The sequence below is a fragment of the Haliotis rubra genome, unplaced genomic scaffold, assembly GCF_003918875.1.
Source record: "Haliotis rubra isolate DU_JTF1 unplaced genomic scaffold, ASM391887v1 Scf1471, whole genome shotgun sequence".
NCBI lineage: Eukaryota > Metazoa > Mollusca > Gastropoda > Lepetellida > Haliotidae > Haliotis > Haliotis rubra.
Window position 1 is genome coordinate 388 of NW_025765416.1, and position 24986 is coordinate 25373.

General features: G+C 40.1%; 1 protein-coding gene across 1 annotated transcript; it reads left to right on the forward strand.

The window, feature by feature from the left end:
• Positions 1-272: 272 nt before the first annotated feature.
• LOC124269774 (A disintegrin and metalloproteinase with thrombospondin motifs adt-1-like) lies at positions 273-19865 on the forward strand (the record flags this gene model as incomplete). Its single annotated transcript, XM_046704815.1, has 13 exons — positions 273-435; positions 3057-3221; positions 4159-4323; positions 5498-5701; positions 6082-6246; positions 7424-7588; positions 9046-9210; positions 9726-9890; positions 11721-11885; positions 14555-14731; positions 15094-15240; positions 15662-16070; positions 19475-19865. Coding segments are annotated over 12 exons (1917 nt in total), but the record flags the coding sequence as incomplete, so codon positions are not given.
• Positions 19866-24986: the final 5121 nt, after the last annotated feature.

Below are 24986 nucleotides of genomic sequence, written 5' to 3' on the forward strand. Positions count from 1 at the left end.
TTAAGAAGTTGTATCATTCAGCGATATTGCATGTTCTGTCTGTTCAGGGAGGTTCGTTCGTACCATACATACCACAGGAACTATTTTTCATGCCCGGACTCACATTTCTTTTCTCCACTTTCTTGAGGGGTTGCTAACAAAACTTTCTGCCTTTTCGGGAATGGCTGTCAATCATCAGACTGTGCATGCCTCTTTTTCCTTTATTTGTAATGGGAATAGAAGGTTTCAGAACATGCTGACGGAAAGCTTCCGTTTTATAACTTATCTTTCAGTTGATGGGGTTTGGGAAACCTGGTCTAAATGGTCATCTTGCCCAGTCATGTGGCGGAAGTATGTCACGGAGATCAAGGTCATGTGATGGTCCTCGGTTTGGTGGGAAAAACTGCAGTGCTCCCTGGCTTGAAGAAAAAACATGTGGAACTGTTCCATGCCCTAGTATGTCTCATCATAGTTCTTCTTTTGAAAAGCAATTCCATGTTCATCTTTTGTGTTAATAGATCGGGATGTGCAGTGGTTTCCTGGATTTAAAGTCCGATGTGTCGATAATATGGTCAGCTTTGCCAACTCGTTTTATTTATACTTGTCCTGGTCAGTTTGTCCTGTGACTTGTGGATGGGTCACTTCTGAAAGAGCTAGAACATGTGAGAGGCCCCGTGTTTTAAGGGCACAAACTGCACGTTTCCCAGGAGTGAAGAATAATCGCTTCACGTTGACCCTAGTCCCGTTATGTTGACTGCTCATCTGGTGTAGCAGTACCAATGCTGCATGCAAGTGTTAAAAATGCGTTACCACCTCACGTGGGGATTTTCTAAAAATAAATTCTATTTTTTCCACCTTGATGTTTTCAGTTTATGTATAATGGGGAGCTGTTCTTTATGGCCTCTTTGTGCAGTTTGCTATATGGTTGAGGGCCAAACTCCTCAAACCCATGATTGAACCTATTTGGGAAATACATCATGCTGTGTGACAACTTCAGTGAAAGCAGGGAACTACAGTTGCCTTTGTAAGGAGCTGTACTTTCGATAAATAGCATGGTCTCACCAAGATACTCGTAACTGCAAAGATTATGCTCATCATTTATGTCAGTGGGTCTGGGAGAATGCAACAATATTAAATTGTTAATGGATAATTGGAGGAAAATGGCGGCCATAATTTCACCTGCATGCGCTCGTTCTGTATTTGTTGCAAAAGATTCTATGTATTTCAGTTGATGGGGTTTTGGGAAGCCTGGTCAGAATGGTCAGTTTGCCCCGTCAGTTGTGGTGGAGAGTACATCACCAAGGTCAAGGTCTTGTTTGGGGCCACACTTCGGTGGTAAACTGCAGTGCTCCTGGACAGAGGCTAAGCCATGTGGGACAGACCATTGCCCTAGTATGTTTGCAACTAAAAAGCCTGTCTTGTTTTCCTCATCCTTTGCATGAATTCTTCCATTTGTATTTCCTCTGACTTTGCCATTACCCCGTGTGGTGGCGTGTGGATCATGCATATTTTCGTGGTTACTGATGCATAATGTCATATCAGCCAGGTTGATTTACCATGAATGCCTCTGTCATACATATGACATCCCATTCTTAGCCTACCCGTGCATCTATATTACCCGTGCATCTGTATCCATTCGTGCATCTATATCTTAAGACTTTGTAATCTCTGGCTACCTTGTATAATTTGAATACAGTTACCTTTGTCCATAACTTCTTTTGCTCACTGGAACTGTCAGGGAAACATGTACTCTGGTGAGCTGATGTCAGTACGATCTTGTCTGCTGGTAATGCAACTGAGTGTGATCAATCACTAGGCTATAGTTGATAAAATAATTTCAATAGAAAGATATTTCAGGGCATCGATGTAAATTTAATCCTTATCAACTCACAAATACTCCTTGGAAAGCGGACTTGGAAAGATAAAGTAACTTCGAAACTAACATCATATAACTTTAAAGAATCAGAAGAGGGAAGTTCGTCTTCTGCGTATATTAATATGATAGCTAATTGTTTTGTTTTCATACTTTGACAACTTTCTATACAAGCCAAAAATAGCCATACGAAGGATGCCTGTAAATGGTTGCAATCCTCTCAGAACTATGTAAATTGCTGAAATAATCAGATTAATTAATTTAAAATGGTCAGTTTGTCACAAAACCCCACCTCAACATATGTTACAACCGGAAGACAAAATAAATCGTTGGTAGACATCGTACATACCCAACATGAAGTGAGCCACAGATCTTTGATATTCCTTGTATTTTCTAGCATGCCTTTGAATGTCACTTGCCTTTTCAATTCACCAAACGACTATGTCAAAACGTTTAATAATGGTTGTTAAAGTCAGAATGAATTTCCAAAGTCAACATAGATATCGGATGGTAACATGCAAACTGGTGGTTATAATGTGTGCCATAGACTCCCTGTTGGGATGAAACGATGATAATGCCTGACTAGTTTGTCTGGCTCAGTCTCAATTTACAAAACTGTGAACAAAACAGACTACTGTTGACTGACTACAGTATAAACCTGCACAAATAAATCATTATTTGTTGGTAAGACGTTGAACCAAATCGTGACAAAATATACTATTCACACTTTGCTAAGGATCAAATCATGGATTCAACAGAAAACTATTATGTGGGGGCCAAATTTGGTTTAAATACCTAAGCTTATTGTAAGCATGGATCCTAGGTTTCAGTTTGTCATTGCATCTTGTAGATCCGATACCTGTTATTGACGTGTGTTGTTTATTTGTCAATGACTCGTTCCATGATTTGCAAAATAGTTGATTGATGCCATGAAAACCATTTTTATGGTTACTGGTGTATCAAGTGTATAAGGTTAGCTTAAAGTGACTATTTGCGTAATGAGGGGTTACCATATTATTATTTATCCAGTTTTAAATGGATACAATTTCAAATTATAACTCTACGTTTAAGTTAAGTTGTGATTTTTTGTGATCCGTAGCAAAGTGTGAGTAGTATTATTCAATCGTCATACATAAAATGTATGTTCCCTTTCAAATATTATATTACATTATCAATCTAAGGTTCTGATATGAAATACTTCCAGTTGATGGCGAATGGACCACGTGGTCAACCTGGGGCTTATGCAACGTCACTTGTGGAGGTGGTAGCCAGTCTCGCTCTCGAACTTGCATTGAACCAAAGTTCGGTGGTAAAGTCTGTGAAGGGGATGGAGTTCAGCTGAAGGGTTGTAATGACATCCAGTGTCCAAGTAAGTCTTCACAACACAAACTGTATTTGTTTGTTGGATCACTTCATGTCAAGTTGGTTTGACCTGGCAAAAGTTTCATATACTCAGCTAAAAGGTGATTAAGATGTATATCTCACGCATTATATAAATACAGCGGCGGCTCGCTGAATACGTCAGATGATTGAAAAGAAGCCTAGGAGTATCTGTTAACTAGCCTTGCATGGCTGGATCTTGTCCTACCGCAGGTGTCGATCCATTTCATCAAAGATATTTTCTAAACGGTAGAGGAACTTAGGAAAAAAAGCAGGACATGGCAATACAGAAATGTTAAGCTCCCTCCAAAAGTCTGTTACAAGACGCTCACCATGTTGTCAGGCCATTCGGGCTTGTCTTCTACCATTTGTAGTGATGCCATGAGCAGTGTGCTCTCTCGAACGCACGACGATGAGTAACGGAAGCGTCGCTGAAACGTCCTCCTGAACGCCTGTAGACCATTGCAAGACTTTCAGGGCTGTCTAGAACAAACCTTGACTCAATTGTGAACAGTGTACAATATCAATTCAGTAGTGCCCAAGGCGATTGTGGTTGCATCGTTGGACTGTAGATAACGTCTCCGAGGAGACGACATTGTATTTCGATGGAACCAATGGAACGTGATTTTCAGTAAGCTGTGGCATTGTGTTTGTGTGTGTGTGTGTGTGTTCGTCACAACTAACACACATTCAATAGTGTGTAAAAAATCACAACACTGGTGAGAATTATATGAATGGAATTATATTGTATTGAAAATCAGTGATGACACCAGACGTTATCGTGCAAGACATGATTAGAATTACGAACATTTGAAGTGTCGTAATTATTACATTTACTGAATTTAAGATAGCACAAGACAGACAAACACGCAAATAGATAGATCAGGAATGGTTCACTGAAACAGTATTTTGTTCCTGGCAATTAGTTGATGGAGTGTTCCAAACATGGGAAGAGTGGGGAGCTTGCAGAGTCACTTGCGGTGGAGGAGAAAAATGCGAAGCCGGAAGTGTACAGGTCCGTTTCATGGAGGCAGGAACTGTACTGGACCATGGAGGACCAAACCACGTGCGGCACTTTCGTCATGCCGAGGGTATCAACAAATAATAACAAATATACTTTTTCCTTCAATACCTCTGTAAACGCTCCCCTTAAATCTTCATCCCCTTCTCATATCAGCCATCATGTCACTTTCATTACTCCAGAAATCATATCTCTACATAACTTTTGAGCTTTTCAACATAAGATGTAAGTATAATTTTTCTTTCTACAATTCATTAACTTTTTGCATGCAAAGTTAACCACATTTCGTGTGAACCCTGTCGTTAGATGTTGTGCTAACCGTTTTTCTCCTACCTACTAACCTTGCAGTGCTTTTGGTGGTTTGCTTTTTTTCATCCTTGCCCTGTCGAGCCAAGACTTTGAGGGCACAGCTTGATCATGCCCTTACACAGGTGGGTTACAGCATTCTTCCTCACAATCAGTTTTTCTATGTCAAGTGTGTATTTCCTTTCCAACTTCCATCAGGTGAAAAAATTTCTACTAGCACTTGTCTATGATCTTTTATATTTGAGTTATTGACCAACTCTTAGGATGAGGTCTCCTATCAACAAATTCGAAGCTCCGTCTAGCAATTACTAGAAACAGGAAAGAGAAGTTCCTTTCGAACATTGTAAAGTGAACGAGTTCAGCTCTGCTTTAAGCAGTTCAATAATAGGAGAGTGTCAAAGGTAATGTAGGAAGACAATCAGGCTGAGATCATAGATGATGACTACTCTAGTACCGAAAATAAGCTTTGAACAATGATCACCAGATGCTGGCTCGTCTGAGTGTCCAACTCTGCAGAACCAAGTGATGAGCCTCATAGCGATGTTTAACAGTTTGTCCATTATCCAGGACAGGTAAAATATTTTATAGGTGTGGCGACAACAGGTGTGCGACATATTTCAAATGTGTAGCTTCGTAGTTGCAATACCAAACAGAGTGTTTGGATGCTGAATACGAGAAGTTGTTGCTTTGTGCTTAGAACATTCTTGATGAAGACCCAGGGTTGATTCCTCATGTGTAACGTTTAAACAATTTGAAACCATTCTTGTTTTGTCCTGTCGTGATATGGCTGGGATAATATAAACGTTCCTTAAACCTAATCACAGGAGTCAGAAATATTTACAAGAACGGTATTGCTGAGTCCCTCACATCCAAATTCATGGATAAGAAAAGATAACAAGAACTTGCTGCGATTTTTATATTCCAAAGGTGATGTTGTTCTTTCATCACTATCATCACCATTTCCATACTATTGACAGTTGATGGTACTTGGTTGTCCTGGGGCGCGTTCTCAGAATGTGACCTTACGTGCGGAGGTGGTCTACGAAGCCGTAAACGCGACTGTGAAGGACCATTCTTTGGTGGGACAGACTGCACTGGCAACGACGAGGAACAAGAACTATGCAACGAACAAAACTGCCCAGGTTAGAATCTTGCTCAGCTCATTCCTAAGATCAGATTGTTTATGGCAGGAGGGAGAGTTTAACCAGATTAACCTTTAATCTGTGTTTGTGTTGTTGTATGTCTGTCATATAACGCCAGTTGTCAACATATTGTTAAGTTATTGAAACAATAGGGTAACCCGAAATCTGCACAGAGAAGAATGATGTGTGGCATCAACGTAAGCAACAAAGATATGTGATACTAGATCTTTGTAGACCAGTCTCTTACTCTCAGTGTAAATATAGGCACTATCCTCTACTGAACCGGAAATTAAACAATGTAACTCAGTTACAACACTGCACTTTTCCACAAGGAATGACACTGCCACCTAACAATATCCGCACTATCCCATGTGTTCCAGTTGATGGCGAATGGCAAAACTGGGAGATTTGGGGAACCTGCAGCACTACATGTGGCGGAGGAATACAGTGGCGCGACCGGGGATGTATTGGGCCATTTTGGGGTGGTCAGGACTGTTTGGGAGACTCTAAAGAGTCGCGTGACTGCAACACCCAAAGCTGTCCGGGTCAGTTGCAGTTCTCTCCCCACTTTCGGACCGTGTACACTGCATGCTGATCATTACCTAAACCTCCATTGTTTGCATGTTAATGAATGACCGATCATATGAGCAGGATGCATGACATGGGAGATAACTGTGTAGAGCAGCTAGCTGTTATGACAGCCTGCAGGTAAGAAAATAGTCTCAATGTTTATCCCTGTCGCGACTTCCCGCTTCAACCCGGCGTATGTGTCATGACTCCGATCTGACTCTTTTTCTTCTTCTTTCTCAAGCAAAGCAATGGCCTAGCAGGACAGCTCCCAAGAATTAATTTATTTGATTGATATGTGTCCCCATTGAATTAATCATATAAAGGGCTTTGCTTGAGAAAGTCTGACTTCCTGTTATTAGCATTCCTCTAGTATCCTTGCCCTGACCTCCTTCCTCGCAACTGCATCACCGCTTGTTTACGTCTAGGCTCACGAAATAGTCCCAGTGATTGCCTGATATACAAGAACCCTCCACAATAACTTAATGTCACAGTTTCACTTCAGTCCAGCAGACACGTAGCGTGATGAGCAATGTCGTATCTCATTTCTGCTTCACTAGAGGATGGGTAGCGCTTCAACGGTGGGCTCAATGGAGTCTCTGTGACGTCACATGCGGCGGAGGATACGCTGGAGAAATAGAACGTAATGGTCCGTTCTATGGCGGTGCCGACTGTGATGGTGCGCGGAACGAAAGCGAGGCTTGTAACGATCACTACTGCCCAGGTACCAGTTGGCCATGTGACAGCACATGACGATGGTTTTCTGCGCCGAGCGGTCGTTAGATCAGGTCACGTGACTCCTGATACTAGCGATCTACGCTGAAGCGTAGTAATATTTGTTGAATGCAAATGTTCTTGTTTGTTGGTGATGTCCTCTAGTAGAGATGTGACGTCTTGTAAATACAGAATAGATTTCACGATATGAAGTAGTCATTAAAATTCACAGTTCACAGAGTGAAATGGTAAAATACACTCTGAAACGTTAGTCCATTCTTAAGTTTACGCATTTTGAGAAAATATAATTACATAAAACAACGTTTGAGATTCTGATTCTAACTGACGATAAATCACGATTGTCAATATTTACTTTACATACTTCTATTTCTTCTCGTTACCTGAGATTCAGGTCCGAAGCTGCTCCTTTTTTTTCTTCAGTTGATGGCGTCTTCAACAATTGGTCAGACTGGGGTACTTGCAGTGCCACATGCGGAGGTGGTAATAAACTGCGTCAGCGCACCTGCCATGGTCCATTCTTCGGCGGTAAAGATTGCGGTGGTCCACGTGAAGACACAGCGTCGTGCAACCAACATAACTGCCCTGGTACGTGTTGCATTCTGTCGTCAAAAAGTCCGAAGACAGAACTTAACATCAAAATATCATTTGCATTGTTTGATGCGACCCTTGCAAAGATCATGTTAATGAGAATAATGAATTTATTTACATAATTAGCTGCCATACTTTAAGGAATATTATATTAAGACTGAACATGATTTAGTTCTATTCGTGATATATTACTGATGATCTTACTCTGATTCGTGTTTTGTACTAACGCTTTTTTATTCCTCTTACATGTGTGTAACTGTGGTAGATAGTTTGTAGAGTATACCATAATACTTGTGTGTGCTGTTGATATTGTATTCCGATAACGACATAGCTCTGTCTGTCACGCGTGTCTAACAGTGTGTGCCTTTGTTTAGCTGAGCTCTGGCGACTAACATGTGCATTATCACATACCATTCCAAATATGTAGCCGTCACATCATTTGCTGCACCTGCAAAATGATATTTTAATTAAAATTATTCATGAAACCAGTCACCTTTTGACCTTTCATTCCTCAAGGTGCTAAGCTTTAAGTAAATTAATTTCTTCCACGCAAGTTGATGGCATGTGGGAATCATGGCTCCCATGGGGCGCATGCTCAGAGAGCTGTGGCGGAGGCATACAAGAGAGGGAAAGGGAGTGTCAAGGTCCGTTTCACACCGGACAAGAGTGTGAAGGAGCGCAGATTGAGTCACGGGACTGTAACAATTATACCTGTCCGGGTCAGTCGCCCGTGGCCAGCGGAAGAACGACATCAATCATATTATTCCTGTCCATCCGTTTTATCCGAAGTCAACCTTCATCAATATCACATTATTTTGTTTGAAGTTCAATAATTAGTCGCATTATAGCTTCTTGGACACGCCTATTTGCACGTGTTGACTAATATAACTGCCTATCACGTGTGTTGTAAATGAGGACTTGGCGGAAACCTTGCCACGCCAGTCACGTGATCAATCTATTTGTCACTTTTTCATATTCGCATCACGTTCTACCAATCACAACGATGCATCGAGCAGCACCACATCATCTATAACCGCGATTTTCATTAACAAATTTTTTATTTATTATTAACGCTTTCAGCGAGTTTGAATATTTCTTTCTGGTGTTTAATATGGTTTTTAAGTTTATTTAACAGACAAATGTATATAGACAATCTAACCTCGTTTCTCTTAAGCACTGCAATGAAGCCATAAATTTCTATTTCGCTTCGTAGTAATTTAAACTAATATTCTCTTCTGTAATGATGATTGCTTATACAATTAGCCCTTTGTTAATACAATCTGAAGTAGAGACAGTTTTGTTGCTACTGATTCTTGAAGCATGTTAAATTCTTTTAAGCTACTAACCAATAATTCCTTGAAAACATATTGATGCCAGCCGATGTCAAGGAAGTGGTCCAACTGAAGGGTGTGTCTGTGTGTGATGTTATATAAAGCTAAAGCTGGTGGTTTCAGTGGACGGGATATGGGCGGAGTGGGCAAAGTGGAGCACGTGCACGCTCACGTGCGGAGGGGGGCAGCAATGGAGGACAAGGAACTGTATCGGACCGTTTGATGGTGGTAAAGAATGTCCAGGCCCTCGCAATGTCACTCAAGCCTGCAACACAGATAACTGCCCCAGTAAGTAAAGCTTTGCTTTCGTCTTTGTTATGTATACGAATCTAATTCTGCTTGTCATGCTAGGTTGAATACTGCATACAAAAATATTTCCGGTCAAACCTGTGTTCATATGTGCGTATGTACGTGTATGTCTTAGTGTGCACGTGCGTGGTTGTTAGATCTGCGTGCGTGCGTGTGTGTCCGTTTAGACCTGCTATGATGTATGGAAGAACAGCCAGGGTTGGCATATTAGGTTCTGAAATACTTCAGCTTTACAGTTAAAAGTTAGCACCGTGGTTGTGATCATGAATTCCAGTGAAATAACACGAAGAAACACGTTGGTCAAAACACGTTTTGCGTGAATAGTGGCTTACAGTGACTTTAAATATGTCTTTAATGTTGGTCAAAATACCGGGTAAAGTATTAAAGACCATTCTAGTCTGTACCTCCAACAGCCTATAGGTAGCCATGCCCACAGTTATACCTATCTACATGGAACACTCATGTGCAGCAGCCGCATTCCGAACTATTTTCAGTTGACGGCGTCTACGGTGAATGGTCCTCATGGGGAGCATGCAGTGACACGTGTGGCGGAGGCACACAAGATAGGACTAGGTCGTGCACCGCCCCTAAATATGGTGGTGTCGACTGCTTAGGTCCAGCAGTTGACACCATGGCCTGTAACACCAATCACTGCCCTGGTCAGTCCCCTCACTGCATGACGTCATCAATAGCCTTCACCCTTTCTCATTTAACCCATCACCGCATTGCATGTCACTCAGTTAATCAACAGCGGAATTTCTATTTAACCCTTCACAATACAGCTTTGCCAACACAGTTGTATATAGGACATTGGGTTCAAGTTTGTCCATCCTTTCTAAAAGAATAATTGCAAGTCTTAGACAATGAGGTTAGAAGATATTCCTCCCTATCCCTAGAGTGCATGCATAAGTATCCTTGGACGCATGATTGTATAGGTCTTGGATGTAGTGACTATACTTTGTAAATATCGAATGCCTCCTCCGACTTCCCTTCATGATTCTTTCATCTCTATAAACTGACGAAAGAAATCACCCAGAGCACTACTATGCCACTTCCTTTCCTATGACCTGAGCCTTGACCATGAGAGGCTTCCGAATCCATTCTTCCCGAAAACATTGAATTTCTCTTTTCACCGTCTACGGTACTGTTCCAGTGTCTGCTACGTCTTTCATTTGTCTGTGTATCATAACTATTGCAGATCGAGGGATGTGAATACTGAGAACATATTTAAGGAGCAATGGTGTGAACAAATTGGATGTGGACCAATAAACTCGGAACGCGTCCTTTGGGCATGCTTGAGCTCTTCTGCTTCAAGGGTTTTAGTCTTAGCAACTAATCTTACTACATGTATTTCACTTTCTAATCGGAGAAAAGGGTGCATTACATCATTTCGATGATGCATTCTTTGACTCGGAAGTTCTACTAACAATTGATTCTTTGCCTTTTAGACTAGTGCATTTCTTCAAATAGCTATTCATTGTTGAATCTTGACACAAAACTAGCACCAATCTATAAGGTTAGAATATACGACCATAACAACTAAATGTGTCTTTGTAAAATACAATGCGATTCTTCTCGGCTTAAAGGATGTCCACCAAGAAACACATATCTTCAGTTTGAATGTTCCATAAATGATCACATTAATATTGCTAAATCCACAACGTAATGAATGATTTCAATTTCTATAGCAATATATGAATACACAATGCCTTTTAGAACGTTGTCAAATGCAACATATGTCGTATTTGGGATTACATTTTCTCAGTAAAGTACACATTCTAGCAGGTTCTTGGTTTGGGTCCCATCCGGGATTCAGAAAGTGTCTTTTTTGGGCATGCTTAAGCTCTTCAGCTTCAAGGGTTTTCTGCCCTTACCATTTCTCTGATTTTACTTTCAAATCGGATCAAAGCGTGCATTAGTCTTCAGATGATGCATTCTTTGTCTCGATTTTTCTTCTAACAACAGAAACCTTGCCTTATAGAATAGTGCATTTCTTCAAATGTTTATGCATCCTTGAATATTTGCTGAATCACGACGGTTTCACAACAAGACGTTGGCTAGAGATAGCAACAAGATAAAATATTGTGCAATATTAAGTTATATATCAATATCATATTTATTATAAGCTTCAGTAAGTGTCACGCGCTACTGCCATGCTCAGCGGAAAGTCATACAGCGGCACTACTTCACAAGACGGCGCTCGGCACGCCTACAAACTTTTTGTAGTGGCGTAATGTGATTTTATACATTTGTAAAAGAAAACATAATAATTGTATCAATAAATAACAGAGAGATAAATTTCATATGAATATTTTAAAAGAGCCATAACGCTACATTAAGGCCAAAGACATTAAGAAATGATCGTGACTGGTTGGGTTTTTTTGTTTGTATTTTTCGTTTTTTTTGGTTTTTTTTAATTTATTTCATTTTGCAATATCATTTGCTCACGCCGCAAGGTTGGTGCTAAAGATGATGACCACGTGTTACAGTCGATGGTGTCTGGATGAACTGGAGTAAGTGGGGAGAGTGCAGTGCCACTTGCGGCGGGGGAGCAATGAAACGAACCCGCCTCTGTGACGCACCGAAATTCGGAGGGGCTGACTGTGTCGGGGACGCCGAGGAACTCAAGTCGTGTAACCCCAACCTGTGTCCAAGTAGGTGCTATATGATTCTCACTAGTTGTCCTTTGTCCTTACAACACATGTTATATTCGTCATTAGTTCTACTAACACTTGATACCCATACCTGTAGCACACCTTGTTATGCGTGCCTGTAGGGCATATTGTTCTATGGTCCCCAGTGGACAACGTCTATGTATTTGTCTATTGCCTGTTGCCAATATCAGTTCCCAATCTACTGTGGGACTTGTATATGGCTAATGTGTTGTGAAGTGGCCACAACCCTCTGTGAGAACCTGTATGTGCAATGTGTCATATGACACTCTGGGGTTCATATGACTGTGGTATCCTGTGGAACATTATGGTATACATGTGTATGACATCGAGTGGAACACTGTAGAAAACATGTCTACGATGTCATGTCGAACACTGTGGGATATGGAACACTCGTGTTTACGTGCGCATGGTGCCCTAAGGAACACGTAAATACATGTGCATGGTGCCCTAAGGAAACACGTAAATACATGTGTATGGTGCCCTAAGGAAACACGTAAATACATGTATATGGTGCCCTAAGGAAACACGTAAATACATGTGTATGGTGCCCTAAGGAAACACATAAATACATGTGCATGGTGCCCTAAGGAAACGCGTAAATACATGTGTATGGTGCCTTAAGGAAACACGTAAATACATGTGCATGGTGCCTTAAGGAAACACGTAAATACATGTGTATGGTGCCCTAAGGAAACGCGTAACTACATGTGTATGGTGCCGTAAGGAAACACGTAAGTACATGTGTATGGTGCCTTAAGGAAACACGTAAATACATGTGTATGGTGCCCTAAGGAAACGCGTAAATACATGTGTATGGTGCCTTAAGGAAACACGTAAATACATGTGTATGGTGCCTTAAGGAAACACGTAAATACATGTGTATGGTGCCCTAAGGAAACGCGTAAATACATGTGTATGGTGCCTTAAGGAAACACGTAAATACATGTGTATGGTGTCTTAAGGAAACTCATGTGTATCGTGCCTTAACAGGTGTAAGATGCCATACGGAGCGCTCTTGTTTACTTACAGTGCACCATATGGGACACTGCACTGTTGTTATTCGCGGAGATGTTATATATGCATAATGTCCACGTATACACATGTACAGGTGTCTATGGAAGCAGGACACTTTGCATATTTACAATGTAATATTGATCAACGTATTATAGATGTGTATGATGCACAATGCCAGGGAACATTGTACTCTAAGTCGGTGTGGTACCCTATGGAACCCCTTGCACCCATGTGCATGGTATAATGTACATTGCCATTAGTTACGGAACAGAGCACTATACATGCATATGGCACCAAGGGAATACTCTTGTATACATGTGTATGGTACTCTTCTAAACATTGCTATATACATGTGAATGGTACCGTATATTATGGAACACAGTACTATACATGCATATGCCACTCCGTGGAACACTCTTGTATACATGTGTATGTACCGACCCGAGCATTGCAATATCTACGTGAATGGTACCGTATGTTCTGGAACAATATACATCCTACGGAATATTACTGTACTCGTGTGCATGGCACAATGTGAAACACTGATGTGTACTTATATATTGTTTCCTATGGTAATTGTGTTTGACCTCGTCTAGAATACTGAGGCATGCATGATTCTATGGAATCTGTGACATTCACATAGATGGTGTCATGTGAAACACTCATGTGTGGATGTATCTGATACTACACATTGGAATACATACAGCTGATGGCATCCACGCCATGTCTATGGATGTCTGTGGACACCTAGAGTATATGTACACAATACGCCTTGATGTGCCACGGTATTGTTAAATGTGTTGTCTTATGCTGTCAGTAACGTGTTAGTCAATGTGGACAATGTTCCAAGCTTAGCTCAGATTAATATATGTACGCCATGCTTGTAGTGTATTATAAACTAACTTTTGTGTTTTAGACCATGGTGAATGTACTTGCTGATTGTAGTTGTAGTTGATGATCTAGATATTCTATATTTCAGGTCACACCAGTATATGTAGCCCGTCTGTAGAGGTAGCCCGGTGTAGCCGAATAGTGTTGACCTTAACACCACAGTAGTTGCTAGGAACATGTGGATTGACAAGCTATGCATAACATTTAACTCGTTTGATTTGCCCCGTAACACCACTGAATTTGACCTTTATATGACCATGAAACTATCATGGTTGACCTTGCCCTACATAATGCCCTTAGATGTATGGCAGTCATAGTGTGTCCACTGTCTGCACGTGTCGGTTGTTTGTCCTGCTGTGAAACACCGTCTGTCTGCACAAACATCATGGCGAATAACAACTGCAATGATGGTACACAATAACCCCGTTGATAATGTATATGTGCATTTGTGTCGTATCGTTTATGCAAATCCTTCCTAATGCATGCGTTTTCCCAGTGAAACATTGGTAACATGCAAGTGAATTATCGAATGTTCGATGTTGTTCGTGAATCTAGGTCATCCGGTTAAAGTTAGGTGTTCTTCTGAACATGATACTGGATTTGCTCTTTGATATTCTGATTGATTATACACTTATGTATTTCTGCTTTTTCTATAATTTCACTTTACTTGTGCGACATTCTGTCGTACTGTCCGTAAACGTCTGTTGTGGACCACAAATAACTAACCCTGCTTCGTGTACCAGTTCCTGGAGACTGGTTCAACTGGGAACAGTGGGCCACGTGCTCTGTCACTTGCGGGGGTGGGACGAAATCTCGCTCACGAAAATGTGACATGACGTCACACGGCAACTTGACCTCTCCCTGTGAAGGAGTGGATGAAGAAACCATTGACTGCCACACCTTTGCCTGCACACCCTTGGGTGAGGATTGTTAACTTGAAGTCAGCTGTTCAGAAAGTCACTATATTTGATCGCCCTTCGATCATCGCATTTTTCAATGTTCATAAGACACCCGTGGGCCAACTGCTCAAATCTCTGAAGGCATTTTTCTTTATCATTCTTTCTTTGGGGCTACCAATCGCAAATTTTAGGAACAGTTCTCATGGTATCAGATACATGTTGTGTTCGTCACGTTTTACCCCAGTTATCGAAGTCACATTTACAAACGCGTGACATAAATATGCCACATAAACATGGCGTATCTGATACATTTCAGTGTTGAAAATAAATATTATGATCCCAACTTAGATATTTTACAGTCAAATACCGATTTTCATACACAGCTCGCACGTGTTCTGAATGGGGTGTTCGTGGCTTGATGTCAAACACCATGGCGGACATTGACCCGGACGACGCGGAGGGCCTGATGGAACCTACTCTTGTTTACTGTGACATGACATCTGAGAATGGAGCTGGCGTCACAGTCATTGGTATGAAAACAAACAATACTTACATTATTACCTTGATGCCGCTGTACAAGGCGATCTAAGAGCGAATGTTATCGTAACTCCCACACCGTAGCAGGGACGTACGACATTCATGGCGCTGACGTTGTTTAGTCCTGATCTTTGAACACTATGGGTCATCAAGGCCTATGGTCAAAGTGTTCGTTCTTTACACCAAATTGCAAGGTTCGGTTTTAACTGAGTGGTACAAGGTATGAAGCTTCATTTCTGGTGTCACTATTTTCTGGTGTCACTATTCGATATACAGCTTAAAAATATTACTAAAGGTGGCTCACAGTCCTACTCGTTTACTCACTAAAGCATAATATAGTCTCTGTGAATCCTAACACCATGTACAAATCAAGCTGTAATGTCAGATAATCAGTTCACACAATGTTCTGCACAGGACACGACTCGGAGGAGGAGGAAGAAGTCGTGGGCTACGAAGGGAGCTGGAGAATATGTTCTGGGACTTAACTACAACGTCTCCCTCGACCACGCCATCGCCATCATCGATGCCAGTGAGAACTGCCGACAGTTTGTACAATGGAAGTGCAAGGCCGCCGTGATTCACAACCCCAATGCCAATGGTGTCATCACTACCGGGTGGCGCAACAGGACTGGCGGAATTGCAGACTACTTTGGTGATGCCACTCCCGGAAGTGGTATGTGTACCTGTGGCATGACCGGGTCATGTGCAGACCCGGACAAGGCATGCAACTGCGACAAGAACGACGAAGTCTGGAGGGAAGACTCCGGCTACCTGTCCTACAAGCCGGACCTGCCTGTCACTGAGTTCCTGGCGGGGGACACAGGTAAGAGTGTATAGTTTAGTCATTAGCCCCCTGTCATTGAATGCATTTGTAATGTTATGCTCCTTTGCTTATCCTATAAGCACAAAAAAGTGAATATGTCATGCCGACCATTATTACAATAATAGAATTAGGTATATTTCCATATTGTGATATTTTCTATTCCAATCTTTATAATTTATGGAATCAAAAAAACTAAAGACATATAATGAAAACAACGTAGCAGGGTGTAAGAATTTAGGTTAAAGTCCTTCAATCATTGAAATCAACTTTTACACTTTTGCCGAGAAGAGGCGATAATTGGGTGAATATAGGTCTAAACCGGCATGGTACTCGTACAAACATGCATCTACCCGTTCTTGATATGTTAATATTGATTCTGTAACTGTATGTATGGGTCGTATGTTTTTACCCCATCACCTGTAGGCCAATCTAAATGTGAACGTAAGGCTTTCTCGCGAAGTAGCCATCCACATGCCTTGTTTCGTATTATTTTTTAATTAGAAAGCAGAACACTACTCTACCATTTTCTGAATGAATACGAGTAAATGACACAACAATCATATTTGAGGGACGTTAGGCGGATTGGTCGACAATTGGAATACATCGGCCCGAGCTGCGCCGCAGCGCTTTAATTATAGGTTGAGACTAGACGAATAGAATCTGTATCAACACTAGATCACTAGAACTATCTTGTGGAGTATAAGAACTGTCGACTGGATCGTATCCATGTAATGCTGACACCAGTGTACATTGTACTCACACTCTCCTTTCATCAGGAACAAATAATAGGTCATCAAGTGATGAATTCAGATTAGATTACCATTCTCTCTGTTGTTTTTTACAATGATTTGAAGAGATATTACAATTCGTTTGCAATATAGGTATTCATATTTCATTACGTCTGTAGTACACTACAAAATTTATACTATTTGCGTTATAAATATTGCCATGGATGACACATTATTTACATATACTCAGATACTCTGTGCCTTATGACAATTATATCAGATTTACTCATGTCTTTGAGTATGTAACGTATTATTTAATGTTTTCTCAGTGTGACAACGTCAAGCTATGGCGGCCTCCGTGGCGGCCGCTTGTGCCTTCTCAGTAGAAGACTTTCAGTGCTAAAAGTTTGATTTGATCAAAATACCAATTCAACTTTAGGTACAGCATCGGTTCTGCTCACAGAACTGATTAGTCTAAAACTGATTTGTCAAAAGGTTCCTGAAATAATTTCAGTTTCAGCATTGATCTATTTGCTATTGCTCATATCAGCAAGCCTCTGCATCAACACATGCGATACATTCATAAAAAACATGTTTTCAAATGGTAGCTATTGACACAGTATTAACTGTTTGTCTGTAACAGCTGTTAAGAAATAGTGTATATGCCTTATTAATACATGAATATGATTAATACATCGTTTGTCTTCCAGGATAATGTTGCGCTTACTTTCAGCAAGAGACTATGTGCGGTGTGTGGCCACGTGTTGTCGTAGTAGTAGCCCAGAATTATGCTGATCACCATACAAGATCCGGGAACACTTAACTCGGTTTCTTAGTCTTCTTTGACATGTATGCTCCGCATTCTAATTACTGAGATCAAAATGCATATTGTTGGTTAATATAGTTTGTCGATTGTTTCTTACAATTTAACACAAACCAATCAAAGTATTTGTCTAATTGCTTTGAGTATTTTTGGCGTAGATCAAAGTGCCGCTGTGAAACCTGCTTGAAGCATGGATATGTAACTGCATTGACATATCAATATATAACGGAATTGCGAACAGGTCATTGTAATTGGTTTACATCTGGTTTAAATTTGGGTTTTCAACTGAAGATTACATATATTAGAACCAGCGTTTATGTAGTCAACAAAATCAACATATTTACCAAATGAAACATTTATTGAATTTGAGTGCGAAGGGTTTTATACAGCTTTCTAGGAATATTCTAGGGATTTCAGAGCGACGGCACAACCGTCTCAAACACATACAAAGGAAAGCCAATTTGTCCCCTGAAACAGGCAACTGATTAGGAGATCAATGTGTGACTGCTGTGTCCCATTTGAACATATTCCTCACATTTCTACTTCAGAACATATTGAAAGTTTTAAAGAGTTCTTGAATCATGTCATCTGAGCAAAAGGCTTGTTCCACATTTTCAAATCTTGGTAGAAAAGGTTGAATTTTACTTAAACTTTGTTAAATGTAAACATCAAAGGTTGGCACTACAGGAATATTGCTACATAATGGTAAATGCTGACTTTTGGAAGTGATCAGTGTTGCCATACAGTCTTTAGTACATCACTCGGAATCTTGATGAACTGACGAAAATATGAACATAGTCACATGCCCGACGTAGAACATAGCCCTCTTTCAAACTGTAGAGACATGCATGGACTGCCTAGTAGGTCACATAAAGTACGTATTGTGTGTACGTTGACAGTATGCTTGTTGCACAAGTGGAAACTCTACAATAAGTCATCCATGAAGAAGTTATTATTTGTAGGCTTGTAATCGGATTGTTGGGTTTACACACTGCAACAACTAGCAAGTTGTGTCAATAATGAGTCTCGTCGAGTGACATTAAAACATACAGAAACTTCCTTTTAACGCATATTTCGAATCAGTGGTTTAGTTAATTAAATACGAAAGCTTCATAAATTGTTTTGATATTTTCATAGGTGGAATGATGGAGGGAGGATATAAAACAATCGGACCTTTGTTCTGTTGGGGCGTACTTACCTAGACACCGGCTGTCAGTTTCCCAGCCAATCAGCGATCAGAAGACACAGAAAACATCACGTGACATAACCTCGGACCGCTCATAATCTAGGCTACAATAACAAATCACATGATCACAATCACTTCTAGATAATGGGCGCTCCGAGGCATAGTCACGTGGTGTCCAAATTTTTGTATGATTAAATTTTAGAATTTGTATCAAAATCACAAGAAATTCGTGTATGTATATTCGGTTAGGACAGCACGTGTAGTCTGTAGAAAGCTATTTCAGATACGATATTGGTGAGTATCTAGATGCGTTCAGAATAGTTCTAGGCGCTGTAGGTCTGATACAAATATGCCCTATTTCTTAGACTCCCTCATACAATGTTGCTTTTTTCGATATCCTCAGGCGCCGATGACGAGGCCGGATACGCAACAGTTGGCAGAATTCTTTGCACAGGCGTTGCAACCTGACATGCGCAGGCGATACTTCCGACTCAGATCAGTAAAGGGCATTATTAAGTTTTACGTTTTGCACAAACTTTAATTCATTCTTGCATGTTACACACTCGCCTCAACTTCCTGCATGAAGATTATTATCATGCGCAGAAGCGATGTGACTATGCATGTCTGTGGCGACTTTTCTGCTTCAATGGCATATATTCTTCTATAGGTGACGACGGAACCGAGGCGGGCGCCTTTAAGGTCGGCCCTGTGGAATGCTACGGGACTTCCTCCGCGGATGTCAGCGATACCTAATCGACCATTCTTGATCTGTTTCTCTCTTTCTTCGCAGCTGATGCTCTTTGCTACATTTGAGTTAAAACTGTTTTCTTAACTAGGTCTATTTTGTTCCCTTTACGTGCTATTAATTTGGAATGGAGACTGTCCAGTTGATAGGGAGCCTAGGATATAAGATATGGAGTCTGCTTCTTGCAGAGCGGAAAGGATTGCAGTTTGCAAGACGAGAGATTCCATATGTTGTTGAAACATGTTGACTGTTGATGTTATTTTTGTTACTGTAAACTTTGTTTATCTAAATATATTGATGTTGCAAAGTGAAATAGCGTTTTTGTCTTAATAATTGTGTCTGACATGGTGTGCCATCCATTTCGCGTCGCTGCTGAGCATGCATGCGGGAGTTAGCTTATCTGGACGGGAGATATGTTAACCTAAGAGCACATTTTAGTACGGATAGAATAAGTTGCATACTCAGAGAACTTGAGTTCTGAAGAATGTATATCTTTGCACAGGGAACTGCACCTCCTAGAAACCTCCACCGATATACCGCTAGACATGCACGAATATAACAATAAAACAAAGTTGAAGGAGAAAACTTTGTGACATCATCAACAACATCAGTTACAGTGGACCAGTGTCACAGTTTCGTTGACAACAATAACATCTTAATCAGGCACACCCATCTATCGATGTTATTGCTTTTTTCACCTGAAATAGGCCATGTATTCTTGGTGTACCTGCTGGGTGGATAGGTTTAAGCTTCATAACACATACAGCTAAAACACGATGAGCTGGAGTGGTACAACACTATTGATCTACTACAAAATGACTTCAACAGTAGAACAAAAACCTCGTATGGTAGCGATTGCCTTTGGCTGAGAATGCTGTTGCAAACTAAATTACGGGTTACAGAACATATTTGTCCGGACAAGTATCTGGTCTCCGTGGTCTCTGCAAGTGTTTGGTCCATTCACTGTCGGGGCTCTATGTCAGAGAGGTCAAGTTCAGTGCATTGATTTTGGGTCTTATCTGTATGACTGCCAGGAGTGTAAAGTGTTAAAATACAAATATCAGTCTGAAAAGTATATTGCTCCATCATTTATGTTCAAAGTGAATGAGAACTACTGAGTTCAGTCAATGAATAATGACGTATGTGCGCTTTATGCATGGCAGAATATTCCAGGAAGCAAAACCATTGATAACTTTCATCCGTTCTTAAATAAAATGTAGTTTCTTTTCTCTAGGCTAACACTTTTCATTACAATTCTTGTTGCAATGCAACATTTTTGTTCTGTGGCCCGATGCTGAGTAAGATATAAGAATAATATCGATTGCAAGTAGAAGTAATAACCATAGTAATAACCAATAACTATAGAGGTTTGGAAATACTTTAATTCCTTTGGTAGTTTACAAGTGAACAGTGAGAAGAAATGAACGAAACACCAAGAATGGACAGCATCGTAAATAAATATAAGCTAAAAATACCAGTGCTTCAGTTCTATGCTAAATGTATAGCCGTCCCCCAACTCAAGAATCGAGTGTTTTGGGATATTTATAATTAATGAACATCAATCTTTATAACTAACAAAAAGTATTTCACAAACTTACGCAGATGCCCCAACATAGAGACAAAAGTTTCACCATGTTGACAAAGAACACAATTTTGTGTCTGCATACCCGAAAATGAACTAGAAATGCTTCCTAAGCACAATAGAAGGACCGAACTCTTTGTATTCCTGCTTGCTAATCCACATCTCCTTTAAGGTGGAGAGGGAAGCCACAATTGACCCACCAATCCACGTAAAGTACTTTCTCTCCGGGGGAGCAAGAACCTTGATCTCCATATTTGGGGCAAGAGCTGCGATCTCCTTCTGCATTCTGTTGGTGTTTCTATTGCGTTATATGATGTATGATCCTAAGAATGCGTTAAATTTCATGGGTATAATACATTTTGGAATCAATCAACTCTGGCACGTACTCGTCTTGGGTAGCCGACGACGGAGGGGGAATACAATTTTTCGACCAGAGGGCCCTTCGCCTTGCACATACCAGATCCATTTGTCAATAACCAACGATGCAATATCATCATCCCGCATATTTCGACAGCAAACCATCGCATGGCGTCCTATTCCACTAAGCGAGGAACTGAACAACGTTTCATCCACTTGAGGCTATATATTTATATGGCAACCGAGATAATAAAACCTCTGGTATGGTGAGCGGTAAAACATCCTTATAAGGTCATGAATACAGAAGCAGTATTCACGTTTTCAGAAGTGGATGCAATCGCCTCAGTTAATTCAAGTGTATGTGTCACCTTTCCACTAAATTCATAGACTGCTGTTACATTTCAGTACATGCATGTAGCATAACATGTTTCATGCGCCATGAATACTGGACATTTCACTATATGCCATGTCTATATATGTCAATGTTTTTAATGAATATCAGTTAATCATTATACGTACTTCGCCTGATATATTGTTCTTTAGTATATACACTACATCTTGATATCAATGCTGTTGTGCTGACCATATGTGCTAGTCATACAGTGGGTGTGGTATACCATAATCATATGTAATTCACGTGTATTCATACTATATGTGGTTTGAAACACTACCCATGTCTGTTTCATTGCTGAATGTATCATGTATTCGGTTTCTTGGTGTCTGGCAAGGGCACCTGCTCCATCTGTATGTTTCTGTTAAGTGCACAGGAGACGACGAGGTTGAGTGAGTGAGTGAATTAATATTTAACGTCACATCGGCAATATTTCAGCCATATCGTGACGACAAAAAGTTATGTGCTAAGAAGAAATATATCAATATACTTCTTAAACACCTGTCAGCAAAGGACAGTATAACGACTAGAGTATCACAAATTAATTAAAAGTAGTTTGCGTTCAGTGTAAAATGCTAAATCATTTCAAAACAACGCAATATAAAATCGGGCTATAGATTGCCAGCAACTGAAGGTAGATCACCATTCTAGGGACCATGGGGTCTTACATTACTCTTGCTACCTGCATGGGCCCAAGCTGGATTTACATCTTCCCTTCAGCTGTTGGCGAATTTTGAGCAATTTAGCCATAATTTAAAACTACAAACATTCTACGATTAAAATTCTGGCAATGATCAACATACATGTACATTGAATAATGTGGTTTTACGTACCCTCTTTGGAGGACCGACGAGGTTGATATATACATGTGGTAAAGTGAGTTGTTAGGAAAGCATTGGAGTACAAGCAGTGGGAGAAATATGTCTTAAATGTTCAAAGAAGATTGTTTAGAAATATAGACTAGCCTCGGTAGTGAAAACTCCGTTAATCCACACTCGAATTTCATAACAAATCCACACTCGAATTTCTGAACGTACACACTATAAATGATATGTTAAAAAATTTTCTCCAGGCAGATTTAGAGGGAATTCATGATGTTCACAGTGCTGTAGTTTACAGTTTTGTTATTTTCAGAGCGGTGTTGCTATAGTGAGGAGCTGCAAGTATAATAGATGAAGCACTCTACATCAGTGATTGAGATATTAAAGCGTTTAGGGTCTCAGAGGTCAACTTAAACTAAGGTGTGTACCGACTGTACCGAAATATGTTGTATTTCTCTACACTCAAAAGCAAGGAAAGTTAGTATGTTATATACACTTCTAGGTGTATGTTTCATTTCATAATAACAACCCGTGGATTGATAAATATTAAACACCAATAACAGCTAGTCTATAACACACATTCTATCGGGTGTAAAACAACTTACACACTGTTTATTCAAATCGTCTGAGTGGCGGGACATGTTTTGCTAATAGCTGGTGTCATTTTCGTTAGTTTTGTGCCTTTTGGAATTTGTCTCGTCAGATAACCGACACCGATTAGTCTTTTTGATTATACTGGAACTATAATTCTAGGAACTCGACAAAACTATTTTCTCAATCATGATAAAACTTGGTCCTCTATTTTATCCGCCTGCAATCAAATTGTAAATCTGACGTAACCTTACATCGACGTCGTTCATTATACTATGCGAAAAGTGTCTTATTCGAAGACATAAGCTTTTTACCTCTTTAAGTTACACATTTCAATGAGTATCATCAAATATATCTTTGCTGCTTGTGTACACTTGACGCAGCCGTCGTCATCAAACACAATTTGACACACGTGTAATGTTAAATATTTGATATCAATAGATTAGTAATGTTTGATATCATAGATTGGTAATGTTTGATATCATAGATTGATGATGTTTGATATCAATAGATTGGTTATGATTGATATCATAGATTGATAATGTTTGATATCATAGATTGATACTGTTTGATATCATAGATTGATCATGTTTGATATCAATAGATTGGTAATGATTGATATCAATAGATTAGTAATGATTGATATCAATAGGTTGGTAATGTTTGATACATGTATCAGTATGTGATGTTTTCCTTGACAAAATGCTTAAAGAGGAACCCTACTATAGGATGTACACGGGTACAATACGATGTAAAACAATAGCGTGTACTGCATACATTACCAATCGAGACAGCGTTACCTGAACAGGGGCAGAGGGCAAGCCTGTATTAGGGAAACTCGTCGAAGATGACCTGGTGTGATTCCCACAAACACAGGTTTCCTATGTGATGTCATGTAACTGGCCATGATAATGCTGTAAACCTTCCTTATATATAGTTCAAGCAACAATATATTCCCTCATATTGCATTCATTGTTATGTGGAGAAAAATATACACGACGTCTATAGGAACTACTTGACAATTCGTTTGGGCATTGTAATGATGTACTTACTGGACTACACTTGTATAATATATCTGGCCCGATAGTAACCGTTTCAGGTTTACTTTTGGTCTAGGGTAATAGTAATACCTAGACTCCATTGTCGAGGAATAAGCTTGGGAACACAACACCTTCAAATACCCAACAAAAGCATCTATTAGTGGCCAGTCTATATTCCGTGCATTTCATGAGTGCTTTTACATTTTATGATAAAACATCTGCAAAACTACAACTTTGGAAATTAACATATTCTGACAAATCGTGAATTAAGAATGACATAATCATTCATCAGTGAAATACCCCGAATAAAGGCCGTTATTTATACCCCCGATGCTCTCCTAGTTCGTGGTCCAACGTTGAATTGGCAGTTCTTTAAACAATACTTATAATGCTGCTTATCTACACTGCTGAGGATCTGAATCTTGAGATGACCTCGCAGCTTTAGAAGACTTGAGAATGCAAAAATGACTAAAATTAGCTAACAGTTTTCTCGGAGAGCGTGTTATCATCGAGTAAGGTACATAAACTTATCAAGTAAACTTGGCAATCAAGACCGTGATATGTCGCAACTGACTTGGGACAGAACATGTATGTTGACTTAAAGCTTAACACACAATATTAATTATGGTCTCGGTGGCTGAGCGGGCTAGGT